General features: G+C 39.0%; 2 protein-coding genes across 5 annotated transcripts in view; one reads left to right on the top strand and one right to left on the bottom strand.

Moving 5' to 3' along the window:
• Nucleotides 1-2,911: 2,911 nt before the first annotated feature.
• LOC120309845 (prospero homeobox protein 2-like) lies at nt 2,912-11,940 on the bottom strand. 4 transcript variants are annotated; one of them, XM_039347462.1, is made up of 5 exons: nt 10,469-11,940; nt 6,734-8,206; nt 5,509-5,616; nt 4,560-4,754; nt 2,912-3,757 (listed from the first exon to the last, which is right to left on the bottom strand). In XM_039347462.1, exons 2-5 carry the CDS (start codon nt 8,063-8,065, stop codon nt 3,572-3,574), a joined length of 1,821 nt encoding a protein of 606 aa, XP_039203396.1. In that variant the 5' UTR covers nt 8,066-8,206; nt 10,469-11,940; the 3' UTR covers nt 2,912-3,571. The 4 variants fall into 4 exon arrangements, with proteins under 4 accessions (XP_039203396.1, XP_039203397.1, XP_039203395.1 ...); XM_039347463.1 differs by having other exon boundaries at nt 6,734-7,870; XM_039347461.1 differs by having other exon boundaries at nt 6,734-11,940.
• Nucleotides 11,941-12,028: 88 nt separating this feature from the next.
• Nucleotides 12,029-14,672, top strand: part of LOC120309844 (dihydrolipoyllysine-residue succinyltransferase component of 2-oxoglutarate dehydrogenase complex, mitochondrial-like) — a 22,052-nt gene continuing 19,408 nt past the window's right edge. Inside the window, exons 1-2 of the mRNA XM_039347460.1 lie at nt 12,029-12,185; nt 14,566-14,599. Coding sequence (XP_039203394.1) covers nt 12,111-12,185; nt 14,566-14,599 — 109 coding nt within the window. The 5' untranslated portion in view covers nt 12,029-12,110. The remainder of the gene's footprint in view (nt 12,186-14,565; nt 14,600-14,672) is intronic.

The following is a 14,672-nucleotide window of genomic DNA, read 5'->3' as shown; positions in this document are numbered from 1 at the left end:
TTCGGCTAACTCATAAGAAAATGCAACTAGGCAAAGGTCCAGCAAGATTATTGATTTATTACATTTTAATTCATTTTCCCAAGGAACTCAAAATATAGTTCTTTATTCTTATAACAACCCTATGAAGTAAGTTAATTAAGAAAACATGAGTGACATTACTGTCAGCCAGTTGTTTCTGTCAGGATGAGAATTTGAGAAGCAAAATGCACAAACTTCAAATGCACAGTTTAAATGAAATACTATGTGATAGTTTTAATGTAGGGAACAACTGACGCTGCAGAAAACTGTTGTTCAATTAAATAATACAGCACCGGATAGGCAGATAGTGTGACCTGATACAAAACAGCTTCCTATGTTCTTATCCTTTTGGGAAATGGGCAATTGCCATAGGGCCTGGTTATTTGAGGGAACACCTGTCCGTCTGCTATATCTGCCTGGCGGATGTGATCCTTGATATCTTTGGGTCCGTTCAATTAAATAATGTCATTTTTCAGGATCCTGGAAGTATGCCTCCTCTGAAGTAGCACCTGCCTTATGGAACAAGGTTCTCCCCAAGATCCAGGTGCTCCCTCCTCCTGTTCTTTAGAAAAGCCATGAAGACCTGACTTTTCACCCTTTCATCCTGACTTTTCTTTTGGCAAGGGAAGGTGGAACCCTTCAATTCATCATGCTTGTCTTTTTTCTTTTTGTTTTTTATTGTAATTTGTAACAATTTTTGTCCGATTGTTACGAGCTACCAGGGTTATTGAGAGATGGGCAGTATATAAGTTTAAAAAACTATTCATTATATGATTAAATTAAATCATATGCATCAAGTCTTAAGTTCTTTTGTTTTTTCTCAAAAAAGCAAAACAAAAAACAACCCAGATATAATTTCCAACCTTATCTATGCTTGCTCACACAAATCTAGCAAAAGGGAACCTTTCAGCATCACACCTGCACTGTGACTCACCTTCAGCAAGATCATATTTAGCAATACTGTAGCTTGATGAGACTTATGAAAAGCCTAATCTGTCTCCATTCTGATTCTTTTCACTGCTCAGTTTCCAGTGCGGAGAAAAGGGAGGGGGGAGGTTTAGAAAGGCCTTCTCCTGTATCATCAGCTCAGTTTAGATTGCTGTCCTGCTTTCACGCTCCTAAAAATACATTGGAAATACATTGATACTAATACTGCATTAACTCTATACTATAGATCGCTTTAATTTATACAAACTTAAGGATGCTACTGTCCATGGAGTTTTCTTGGCAAGGGCACTGGAGTGGGTTGCCATTTCCTTCTTCAGATTCCTAAAGAAAATCAACCCTGACTGTTCTTTGGAAGGACAGATACTGAAGCTAAAGCTCAAATACTTTGGCCACCTAATAAGAGGAGAGGACTCATAGGAAAACACCCTGGTGTTGGAAAAATTGAGGGCAAAAAGAGAGAGGGATGGCAGAGGATGAGATGCTTGGATAGTGTCATCAACGCAATAACATGAATTTGAGCAAATTCCGGGAGGCAGTAGAGGACAGAGGGGGCTGACATGCTATGCCGTGGAATCGCAAAGAATCAGACACAGCAACTGAACAACAAGGATGAAGATTCATTTGTTGCTTTAAGACAAAGCTGATGAAACAGGAAACATTTGTGCAGATGTGAGAGTTGTTTATAATATTGTAATGGCTGATCATTCCTCGATATGTTTCCCTCTTGTTATGAAAACTGTTTGCTTATTTTGATATTCTTTCTCAGTGGAGAACTTAAGTACATATTGTCTTCACTTAACAGCCATTCGTTTAGTGACTGAAGTTAAGACACTGCTGAAAAAGGTAACTCAGTCCTCGCACTTACAACTGTCACAGTGTCCTATGACTGCCACTTGCACCTTCCCAGTTGCTTTCCCACAAGTCAATGGGGACGCAAGTAGAAAGTCTGAAATCACGGTCATGATGTCTTACTTAATGACTGCAGATGATTAATTTAATGACCACAACTAGGACTACCAGAACTGCCATCACTCAGCAGGATGATCACGTGATCCCAATTAAAGTAATTAGGCAAGGACTACTAATCTCTAGGAGATGACATACTCTTACCAGCTCTTCCAGTTAAGAAGACATGAGCCAGAAATGAGATGCAGACAAAGGAAACTGTAAAAGCAAAAGGTATTTTTCCACAGTTGAGGTAAAGTTCTAGTCACCCATTTTGAGTCAGTAAGTATTTTTTTTATATCAGCATGAAATCCGCTGTCCCCATTACATATCCATTTCATGCCTCTAGTGTTGCCTTTTCCAATCCTGCAGGTCATCTGATTTCCCTCCTTAGGGAAATAGATGTTACATAACTTCAGGCTTGAGCTTTGCCAGAATTAGGAGGGAAATAGTATTTTAACCCTGGTACAATCAAGGAGGACTTAAGGTTGTCTCACTCATGGCCTGAGAATGAAATGAAGACACGAATATGACAGACATCAACATAATAAGAATACATTTTTTCTTGAAAGAGTGCCAGAAGGTATTAATGTAGATGCTATTTAATAATACATATCATGACCCTCTTTTTAAAACATTAGTTTTCTAAAGGTAGCTAATTCGTTGTGCCAAGGGTTCTGTAAATTCCGTTAGGACCAGGGCTTTTTTTTCTCATAGAACACCCAGAACAGAGTTCCGGCACCTTTTTTGGATGGAACCTTGTAAGGTAAGCAAGGCAGGTTGTATGACGTGTGTGAGTTCTGGCACCTTTTTTTTTATATATATATATATAGAAAAAATGCACTGGTTAGGACCATCAAAGAAAATTAGAGCATGCCTAAATTCCATTCAGATTGAGACAACAGAGTATTTTATGGGTATATATTCTGAGAAAAAAAAATAAAACTTATATGGATGTATTAGATAACTGTACAGAAGTATTACCTTGTAAATATTTAATTCAATAGATTTCAAGAAAATGCATCGCATTTATCATTTATTGGCCCATACTATTGACTGATCATGCTATAGCTTGGCTCAGCATTCTCTTTCAAAGGAGATTTAGTAGGATTGTAGAAAATAATCCTTGATGAAACAATATTGCCTACTAGGGCTTCAGTGCAGCTTGCCTTCTCTGCATGGCACCTGACTTACGAAACAGCCTCTACCCAGAGATACCAATGGCCCCAGCCCAATTGGCCTTCAGAAAAATAATGAAGACTTGGATTTTCTCCAAGGCACTGGATCTAGGATGGCTCCAATGGTGGAGTAAATGGAGATGGTTAAATGATTGCAAGTTTTATTGGGGCCCCATGATCTTTTTTTAGTGTACAGTACTATATTCTGTTGCTGCACAGTGTTCCTTTTTGGTAGATGGGCAGCTATATCAGTTTGCTTAATAAATATGTTTGTTTAATAAATAAGTAATAAAACACAAAACTGAGGGATACAGCAGAAAAGGTTTCTGCAGTCAATCACATGATGTCCCTTTCATATATTTATAAAATATTACTGATCGTGCCTTCTCTGTTGATTCAGATTTCAACTGCTGTGTTAGTATGCAGTCAAAACTTACACAGCAGTGAATGTAGAATCAGCCACATGCCATGCCCACTGTACATTAATCTTGGGTGAATTCCTTAGGGCAGTTAGAGGATTTAAATACATCTGGAATCTCACTATCAAGCTTGGAAATTATTTTGTAAATTGGTTTTTTCCAGGAAGGATCCAAATCCCGCCCTGCTCTGACAGCAGTAAAGAATTCCTGAAGGGTCAGATTGGCAACATCCAAGAAACCATCAGGAACCTGTAAAGATAGAATGAAAAGTTTAGGAAAAGTTTATTAATTTGACACCTGTATGGTCAATGATCAGCCTCATTTTAGCAAAGCTATTGCACTGCAGTGTTTGACAGAAACTGCCTATGTTCCCCAAGATATCATTAATTTTATACCATAACTGATAGGTTGTCAATTCTTGGTCCTAATTCCTTCTACCCCTAACCATTTATGGTTTGATATCAGAACAGGATCATGCCAAGCAGGGACTCATCCATGCAGACATTCTTATTTAATTATTCCATTATGTACTGTTCTGTACCTCTTCTCTAAATAACTTGGTATGGTTCACAATCTAAAAACATAATATAAAAATCCATCCTCAGAATAACAAAAATACACTTAGTCTTAAGCTCCTCCTTAACAAAATATGACAAAGAATCCAGTATGAATTTGGGGCTGTGCATTCGACAGTAGCAGAACAATCACAGAGAAGACTGTAAAGCGTGAACAACTGCTCTAGTACTTACACACCACATGATGTGGCTATAATTTAAGTAGCTACTGCTACATCATTAAATCTATTTGGAATAAGAAACATCTGTTACTCTTATTAGATAATTCAGTTAGTATTTCAACCCTTTAAGTCTCTATATAGTAGGATCAGAATGTAATCAGTATCAGTTTTTCAAGATGCAGGGCTGTGATACAACTTCCTCAATTACAGATGCTCAATGAATAATAATTGTAAGCTACAGTGATCTCTGTGGTATTCTGATTTGAAGAGATTGTGGATGGTGCTTTTTTCTATACTGTTCAAATATAGTCTCACCTTAAAATCATTCCCTTTGTTGTAATGGACATTAAGGATCCGGAAGAGCTCAGAGTCCCTGGTAACAATAAGATCACTGAGTTCTGTAATACCTTCCAAGAGAGCTTGCCTTGCAAATTTTTCCATCTGGATGTAATAAAATTCACGGAAATTGCTGAACCACTTGATGAGCTGGGAGGTGATACAGCGAGTAAACTGTTAAAAAGAGCAGTTAACATGGCATTATATGCTAACTTCTGTTTTCTCTGGACACTATGTTGTATTATATCTATGTATGTGCTTCCTCTGAAAACATTCCCTCTAGGTCAGGGGTTCTCAATCTTGGCAACTTTAAGACTTGCGGACTTCAACTCCCAGAATGCTCTAGGTAGTCCTTGCATAATGAAGTAATTGGGCCTGGAATCTCCATCACTAAGAAACACAGTAGAAAAGGATAATGTCACGTGATCATGTATTTAGTGACAGAAATTCCAGCACTTCAACTTGCCGTTATTAAGCAAATCACTCTGGATTGTTAAGTAAGGGCATCACGGGCCACCACTTGAAATTTTCTGCTGGCTTCCCCATTGACTTTGCTTGTAGAAAGCTGAGAGAGATGGATGCAGAGGGTGATCACATGACCACAGACTGCTGCAATGTCATAATCATGAGCCAATTGCAATCACATGAGCTCAGGGATACTGCAACAGCCAGAACTTCAAGGAGGTCATTAGTACCACTTGTTCAGTGCGGATATAGGTTCAAATAGTTTCTGAACAAGTGGTCATTAAGCAAAGGCCACATATACAGTGTAAATCTGCAATTATTTTGTACACACTTGGACATAATATGATTGGTACTTAAGTTTTGCATCATCTTTGCTTACCTTTCCACTTTTCACAAGCATCCGTGCTAAGCTGAGAGGGATGTTGGAGAATCTGTTATATGTTAGCAATAAAGTTAAGCTTACCTGTATATCTAGAAAATAAGACTTCAGCAGGGAAGATGTGGGATAGCGTGAGAAGAAGAACATCAGTTTAGCCTTTTTCAGATGGCCTGGGGTCAAAGCTTCCTGGATTTAAACTGGAGTCAAGGAAAACATTATTTGCCCAACGTGGGGCTGTACAGCTATCTGGATTCATAGAAGAGGATATGTAGCACCTATTGGGGATGCCTTATATTAAAAACAACTTTTTCTGCCATTACAAATCTGCTGCAGATGGCTCCCAGGCAAGCCCAACAAAACATTTTTTTGCTTTAAAGTGTTTTCAGGAGCAGATGCTGTTTGGAAGCACAGGTGTGCTCCAGATTCTACTGTGCTCCTCAAATCAGATACTCTGCACAGTCCCATTAATGCTACATGCTGTCCTCATGAGATTCCTTTCTATTGGTGTATTCTATATCAATACAATAGCAATGTTATCAGGCGGGACTTTGAAGGAAAAAATCTAGGATCTGTCTTGGAGGACATGTGGAGAAATACAGACTAGCATCTAAAGGGTGGTATCTCTGCCAGAATATAAAGATGCCCAATAGTGCCACTATAATGGAAATATTGTGTCTTAATCCCATGCAATGGAGACTAGCAAGAGACCTATTTTTGATTTTATGCTTCATCCGATTGATGAAAGTAGAAGTCAGTTAACTCATTGCCATAAAAGTAGCCTTGAGTATAATCCAGTATCGTATAACATTTCTATCTGCAGTGGCAGCTTTCGTTTTAAGTAGGCATTTAAATTCATTTTACAGAGTAAATGGAAATAGCACAGTGCAGGCTTTACATCAACGTAATAGCATTCAAACATCTTTCTTATAAGTAATGCACTATTAATTTGTTTGGCAAATGGCAACTAAAGGCATGTGGCTACAGGCAGAAATAAACTTTTCAAAATGTTTTTGGAGGTTCCAAAGGGAACAATGTCTTAAGTATTGCCTTTAGTCCCTTACCCCTTGGCAAAAATAGGCCCAATCTTTTATATGCAGTGTCACTTTTTTAAGGAGGATAAAATGCAACAAATAAAGCCCTCATTTCATTTGAAGTGTCAGGAAAGATGGACTCTGACCACTTCAGAAATGTTTGGAGAATATTACATAGGTGTTAATGAGCTGCATACAAGTTGTATCCCATATCCTAAATGGTGATAGTGCTTTACCCCACCCTATGTAAAGAGGTTTTAAAGACCCCTAAAGGATATATTTCTTGCTGAGAAATACACTCCATCCACCATGGCATGCATTTCAGCAAACATTGAGTTTGTAGAAGGAAGAGAAGCCAAATTTCCCAGGGAAGGTGGATATTGTTGTTTCATGCCTGATGACTTCAGTTTGATTGGTTGCCATGGCACTTCTAAAGACTCAGGAGATACCATTCTTGGAGGAGGACTGTCCCAATGGCTTTTTTGACCACAGAATAGCATTTGACTAAGAATGCCATTTTTTTGAACTTCAGAGGTCAAGATCAAGGGGTAATTCTCTGGTGCCTGGCAAGGTTTTCTCTCCATTTTTGTTTGGGTGGAATGAATAGGAAAGCCTGGAGACTTTTCTGTGATTAATGATATAGGACCTTTAGGAGAAGAAATCTTAGGAAGCCATTTACTGGGTATATTTCTTCCAACAGCTGTCCCTATGGAATTATTGGGCAACTGAGATTGAAGGCTCAAGATCTTTTTCAAAACTGAATCTACAGCATGTGTCATTACCTGTGTTAATTCTTGTCTTAATATTTCTGAAAGCGTTTTCTCCTCCAAATTTTGAATGCCTATATCTTCTTTCTCTGACAGCACAAGCTCTCTTATTCTGGGTGTGCTGTTCCATAAATAATTTTTATGTTGATCACAACAGAACACTTGACTGTTGGTGTCTATCTTTCCACCATACATCTTCAACAAGCCCATAGTTCTCTCTATACTTTCTTGGATTAGATTAGAATCATTTTCCACATCATGTTGAAGAAGCCTCTCTCCAAGTTGCTTCAACTGATGTTGCAAAGCATGGAGCTGTTTTTTCAGCTGAAGGAATTCTTCTGCTGAGATGCTGCTTCTAGGAGGTCGTGTTAGGGAAATTCCTGGCAAACTTTGCTGTTGAGGAAGTTTCTGTTTTCTCTTGTTTTGCCTATAGCTTTCCTTTCCTTTCTCAAAATTTTGGTGATGCTGTTCTTCCAGCGTACCAGACACTATTGGGTTTGACATGATATTCATTCCCTGGATAATATTTTCCACTCTAGCCTTCTTAGCTTGTAGTTGTTCATTATGGGACTGATTTGTGTTACCAAAGCCATAGGCAGGCAATGGACTCATGGCATTAGCTTTCCTAGAAGATGGGTGTTCAGTTTTCTGTGAGGAGGGGAGAAGAAAGCTTATATCTAGCTCACTATTTACTTCTGGCCGATTAAGAAGATGTGATATTATGGATCCATAATGAGGGCGAAAAGAATAATTTCCTTCAATGCAAAACTCTCCTTTTTGTTCATCTACACATACAGAACTAGGAATATAATTATATTGATTAGCAATACTATTCACATTCATCTCCCTTTCTTCTTTCAGGACAAAGAATTGATAGCCGGCAAAATAGTGACAATTAGAGCGGAAAATACAACTTTTGATTTTGAGAGCACAGGTGCCTTGTGAATAAAAAACTTTGTTTTTATACTTTAATTAGCCAAGAATCTGAAGCAGAAAGAAAGATTAAAATATATTATCTAGTATGTAAACACACATATGAAATTAACTGTCAGTGTACAAACTATCAGGTCTGAGGATTCTACAGTTAAAATACTGCAAGAAAAACAGAGCAGGCTAATCTACGTGTTTGTAGATTAAATGTTACACCTTGCCCAAGTTAGTATGTTTAAAGCATTCCTAAAGAGAGGCTTGCAGATGAATATGAAGAAAACAATCTTTGCTAACAGGTTCACAGTGTAATGGGATTAATTGAATTATCACTATATCAATTTATTTTCTTGGATATATCCCTAGTATTTTGAATTTATCAAGATTTCTGGACATCTTGGACATGGGATCTGGTAAAAAAGTATAATTCAGGTAGTCCTCAACTTAATAGCCACAACACAGCCTAAATTTTCTCTTGTTAAGCCAGGCAGTTGTCAAGTGAGTTTTGCCCCATTTTACAATCTTTTTTGCCACAGTTGTTAAGTGAATCACCATAGTTATTACATTAGTAACGTGCTTGTTCAGTGAATCTGGCTTCCCCATTGACTTTGCTTGTCAGAAGCCAGCTGAGAAGGTTGCAGACTGTGATTACATGAGTCCATCTGTCACAAATACATGCCAGTTGCCAAGTGCCTAAATTTTGATCACGTGACAGGGGGATGCTGCAACAATCATAAGTTGAAAAACAGCCAGAAGTTACTTTTTTTTAATGAAGTTTGTAACTTCTTTGAGGACTACCTGTACAACATTGGAAACAGATATACAAAAATGGATTGTTGATATTTACTATTTGCATTAGTTTTTATTATTATTTCTCTGTGTGTTTTGATTAGTTTTCGACAAATAGGACAGGAAGAAAACATGATCATTTGGGGGGGAAACTGTTAGTAATTTTGCAAGTTTTTCCCTCCTTTTTGTGGGGTAAAGTTGATATTATCTTGCATTATTCACATGTATATTTCTTTTCTGTTAATGAATTTGAAACACTAATAAAGTAAACATAAACTATTCATGAATTTGCTTAGAATAGATTACTGGTGTGGTCAGTACTCAGATGGAAGATTACTAGAGAATACCAAGAGTGTAAGCTAGATTGAGAACTGAAAAACATCCAGAAGAAAGCATAGCTATTCATGGCTATATTGATATTACCAGAAATCAAGCTTGACTACCTTTATCTCTCCCTGCCCAATATGCTGAAGCTGAATTAATACCATACTGATCACTCATGTAGATTATTAGCACAAATGCAATATGTGCACAGTAAGGAATGTCAGCCAGTAATTCAGTAATGTTTTCTTTGCACTAAGCGAAAGTCTCCATAGCAGCAACAAATACTATAATAAAGGCATCCCTCTTGAGAGTATAACATAGGAATTACTGTAGCCCAGTGCCATGTCTAGAAATGGGCAGATCTTGTATACCAACATAGATTAACAATAGATGGTCATAAATACTGGGGTCAGCAAGGTATCCAGCTAACAACGATAGTTTGGGAGCACCCCCAACCTGCAGGGGATCCATATCAAATAATTTCTCTAATTTCAAGTCCAAGGAATATTAGATCCAAATGCATCTATTTTATCAGGTTTAAAAGTTCATTTTATTGGACCTTATCTACATCTAGGTTGTATATTGATTTTTCTGTTCCAAAAGTCACAAAAAAAGTATTACTGGCTCCCATCAGTATTATGATGACATTTTGTGACACTAAAATGAAAAAGTACTTTTTTTCGGTAATCTGTATGTATCTGCTACTCCCTTTAAGTACTTTTTCTGTAAAACACTATAGTCTCGTTGCTGAATTGGATTCCAAGAATGTGATTACTTTGGAATATGACATACATTAATTCAGTCTCTTAATTTGTGCTCATTGGCTATATTAATTTTATGAATTATTACTTGCACTTTCATACCTTGCTTTACTCCTCTGAATGAAGACAAATATGTAGGTACCTAACAGTGAACCCTTTTCCAGTTTAATATTCTCTCCAAATATCTGGTGATAAGGGTTTGAGTCACATCGAATAAGATGCGACCAATGATCAAAGGTAACTTTGATCAAAGCTAACCTCAGAACTATAGTTATAAAAATAATACAAAGAAAATAAATTTACAAGAAAAAAACTGTAAAAAGGCACATTTGCAAATATATAAAGTCAAACTTTTAAGAAGGGGAAAAAAAATACAGCACCCCTCCACCAATAGACTACCTGACATTGATGCCTTTTCTTCCGTTCCCAGACATAAAACACTCACCTTGGCTGCCTTGTCCTTTCAAAGCATCTGAAGCCTGCTGTTAAATGAGAAAGGGGCAGAGCTGTCAATATTACTGTATCAGAGTCATAGATAGGGAGTGAGGGAAATCAAGAACAGCCAACCAGTTTGATGAGCCTATGAATATGCAAAAGGAACCAAAATCCATGTCTTCTATTGCATTTTCCCAGTACACAGGAAGGCTTGAGATGCTATACTTCTGAAGAGAGTGCTGGAAGCAATAATGATAGCATAGCATAGCATAGCATAGCATAGCATAGCATAGCATAGCATAGCATAGCATAGCATAGCATAGCATAGCATAGCATAGCATAGCATAGCATTAGTGTTGGGCCACTGGATAAATAATATTATGGGTTAAGAATCATTGTTCCTAGGATGCTTGTGGATATTTTGTGACAAACAGATGCATAGAAAAATGAAGGTTTCTGTGGGAAAGTGTTATTATTTCCCATGCCCTAATAATAAACTATACTTTGAATGACAGTACTGTTACTGATAATAAACAATTGCACTGACTTTGGCTGCTATTCCACACAACTACTTCTCTGTTGCTGATTATGTCAACAATGAATCCATTGCAGATTTTCACCTGCTTCTTCGTAGCTCTGTTTACATGACTTTGGTGTGGTGGGATGTCATTTTGGCTATTTCCAATACTAGCTATAGTCACTTGCTACCAGCACCATCAGAGGCCTCCGTGGGGGGAGGGGGTTGAAAAGTCAAAATGTCAGCCACAACCATGCAGTCAATGCTCTAATCCATTTTGGTGGAACACATGCTAAAAAGAAGTGGGTTTACAACTGCATGGATGTCCTTTAACTGTCTTGTATGCATTTTCCTCTGCAGGTGTCAGCCAGGCTATTTCTGGACACACTATAGTGCTCTTTCAGAATTCAGGCGAAACAAGCGATAACACCGCCTATTCGGAGAGCCACCTAAGCACACCGATCCTCCTCCCATCCCACTTTAAGAAGAGTCAGCTCTTTTTCCTCTGTTGGCGGGTGATGCTCGGTGGGAAAGGAAATGATAATCAAAATGCTAATGACCGCCCGTCTCAGCCTCATGCCTAGGGCACAACAGTGATCGGTACCGAGAGCAGCGCATTGTATGCTATCCGCTCTGCTGCTGGCTCGTGGGCTGGAGGTTTCGGTCCTATTTCCTCCCCATAGACGCCTATGTAGACCCACACGCCATAAGATCTGAGGTTTGGCTTAAATGTGTTGCTCCTTTTCCGTTATGGTCCGTATAAGAAGCGGCTTGTTTCACGATGTCATCTGGTTTAAAACAGAGGCTTCTTTCGTTGTTTCTCGCAGGTGACTTTCCCTCCGCTTTCAGAGAAAAATGACTTTCCATATAGATTAGTTACACACCGCTTAAGGACCAACTCTACACTTCAGGCGCCTATCTCCAAAGCCACTCCTCTATCTCTCAGCTAGTTCTAGGACGATCCAGCCTATCCACGCTCCCTCTCTGGTTCGGTTTGCCTCAATTGGTACGTCCCGCTTAATTCGCCCTCTACCGTTGGCCACTGTTGGTCGGTCCCAACTCGCATCCGGCCTCCGCCGGGCCTGGTTCCGGCGTGCGCCCTGGAATTCATCCTTTTGCCGTTGTTGCCGCCGCGATGTTGTTAGTTTCTCTAGTCCGGGCTCGTTGCTTCACCCGGGTGTTCGGCCGTTCGCTCTGTGCCGTTCAGCAGGTAGCTCGCGAGCAAGAATGGCAGGCTGGCAGAGGGGTCGGTGCTTGGGAGCCAAGGGGCTGAGATGGGGGAGCGGCCCCAAGGGCACTGGGGAGGGGCGGGGGGCAGCAGAGAGGGAGAGGTCTTTATTGCTCGCTTATTAGCCGGTGCTTGGTTATAAGTGCGAGGAATAGCGGGTTATTTTCTAAGGAGCCTCCCAGAAGATCCACGCCCAGCTGGGGCAAGGACACGGCGTCTTGCCAGTTCGAGGCAAATCACTTTGAACGGGCGAAGTCCTGTTTGAAAGGGGCGAACTGGGGTTGGAAATCTTGGGACTTCGCCAAGGCCGAGACTTGCAAGGAAACTTGCCGGGCACGAAGGTGGCTCTGAAGGTTGAAATACGGCGAGATTCCTCTTGGCCCAGAATGTGCGAGAGAAACGGGGTTTTAATAAAGAATTCTAGTCATTTGACCCCCAGTTGCCCTTATAGCACGGATCTCTGCAGCTTTAGTTGGCGAACATATCCATATCCAAAACGCCCTTCCTTCCCCTATGTTCCTCCACAGCAACCCTGTGAGGTGGGTTGAGCTGAGAGAGTGTGTGTGACTGGCCTAAGGTCACCCAGCTGTCTTTCATCTTTATTTTAATTTAATCTCTCTGTATAAAGCAAATTTAAATATTTTCAAATATGCATAATGAGGTTCTCTTTAGTGATGGTTATCAATATTTCACTCCTCCAGATGATTCTGTCACACCAAGACTGTACTGTGTACACACTCTGTACTCTTTGAAGGAGGTTTAGAAATACAAAATATAAATAACAATGCCTTTCAGATATATTTCCAAATGGATTCACAAAGCTCTTTAAAGCTAGCATGCTGCTCATTAGTAGCCACCCCATAAAGTACAATTGTTGTCTAGTCTCTAGTACATTTTCTTCATTATTCTACAATACAACAGTGTATTTTGAGAAGTAATAAGAAATATATTTATTGGGATGTAGCCCGTTTCTTCACTAGAAGAAACTTAGTATATTTTCATACAGCCCATATTGAGGTAATATAAAGCCTTTTCTCGATACCATTACAGTATATAAGAACAATGATGATTAAATTATAACAGACCCTCTAAGTCACTACTGTACATGAAGAATGATTTGTGTGTCTAGAAAGAACTAAAAAGTTGTTTTAAATAGTAAATGGGAGTACTTGTGAGGATTGGTCAGATTCTCCTAGGGCTTTGTGACAGAATGAAAGGGAGCCTATTGGATAAACTTTTTAATTATATGTTGTTTAGGGGGACATTTATGATTTCTTTTTTGCATTTTGTAGTTTTTTCCTTAATTGTAAGTTTCCCAGGGACATTGGCAGTTGGGCAGCCTAGATCAGGGCTTTTCAACCTGGGTCGTGGCTATTTGTAATTGGATTGTGTGAGTGAGCTGGCTGTATGAACCGTTTAAGAACTGAGTTACTAGAATGCCATTTTCCCAACTTGTTGGTTGGGGCAGGGCAGATGGACACATTTCCAAACAAAGTACATTTTTATTTTCAAAGAAAGCTAGTGATTCCCATATGGAGTCCTGAACCATTTTTTAGAGAGAAAGATATTGTTGGTAGGTGAGACTTTTCACTTTAGCATACAAACTTCTTATACTTCTTTTTTAAAACTTAAATATTCAAATAAAGAAGAATATATTTGAGGGCACACTGGAGCCTGGAGCAGTATCCTGGCTGTGTATCTGGCAATTCAGATTTAACATATGGGAACGCAGATGGTTGAAGTCTGTTCAGTAACCTATGGCCGAGTAAAACATGGTATAACAAGTAATGTGAACATAATCAAAGAATCATAATCTTACATCTTAAAATAATTGGTGTCAATGATTGTTTAAATCCAAGAATTTCAATTCTGCCATATAGATCAGCCTTATATAAAAGCTTAAAAGTCATGTCATATGACAGTGTAGTACAGACATGTCAAACTCGCGACATCACATGATGTCGCGCAACGTATCAGAGCTTTTTCGCCATTGCCGGCAATGGGATGGGCGCGGCTCCGGTATGATGAAACCGGCCCGTGGGCCGGCAGTTTGACACCCCTGGTATAGTATCTTATTTCCCATTCTAAACCATAAAATGTTTTGACCATGGTTTGTTGACTAACAACAGGAGTGACACAGCACTAAGTCATAAACTGTAGTTTGCAAAATACAATTTCTGTTAAATTATAGATAAAAAGATACGTTTCTTTTGCATGTTGTGTGAACTAGGTCAATATTGCAGTTATTCATTCTATGTTGCATGGAATAAATCTTACTGAATTCTGTGAGATTTTAGGCATGTCAAATTATTCCTAACTTCTCTTTGCATTGGTGATTTCTATTATTTTTTTTCTTTGGCAGGGAAACTGTCCACAGGCAAAGCGTTGGCTCTCTGGTGAGTTTTATGTAGGATTGGGCATATCATAATGCTGTAACAAGAAAAATCTAATCAAAACTTTGCTATAGAC

The sequence above is a fragment of the Crotalus tigris genome, unplaced genomic scaffold (genome assembly GCF_016545835.1).
Source record: "Crotalus tigris isolate CLP2741 ecotype Arizona unplaced genomic scaffold, ASM1654583v1 scf7180000018080.108236, whole genome shotgun sequence".
Classification (NCBI taxonomy): Eukaryota; Metazoa; Chordata; class Lepidosauria; order Squamata; family Viperidae; genus Crotalus; species Crotalus tigris.
This window is presented reverse-complemented; position numbering and strand designations above follow the sequence as displayed.

Coding starts and splice junctions, on each gene's coding strand:
- LOC120309845 (XM_039347461.1), bottom strand. CDS start 8,065: ATGAATGTGAATAGTATTGCTAATCAATATAATTATATTCCTAGTTCT. Junction 4,755..5,508: donor CTTATTTTCTAGATATACAG/GTAAGCTTAACT, acceptor TCTTTTTAACAG/TTTACTCGCTGTATCACCTC. Junction 3,758..4,559: donor ACAAAGGGAATGATTTTAAG/GTGAGACTATAT, acceptor CTATCTTTACAG/GTTCCTGATGGTTTCTTGGA.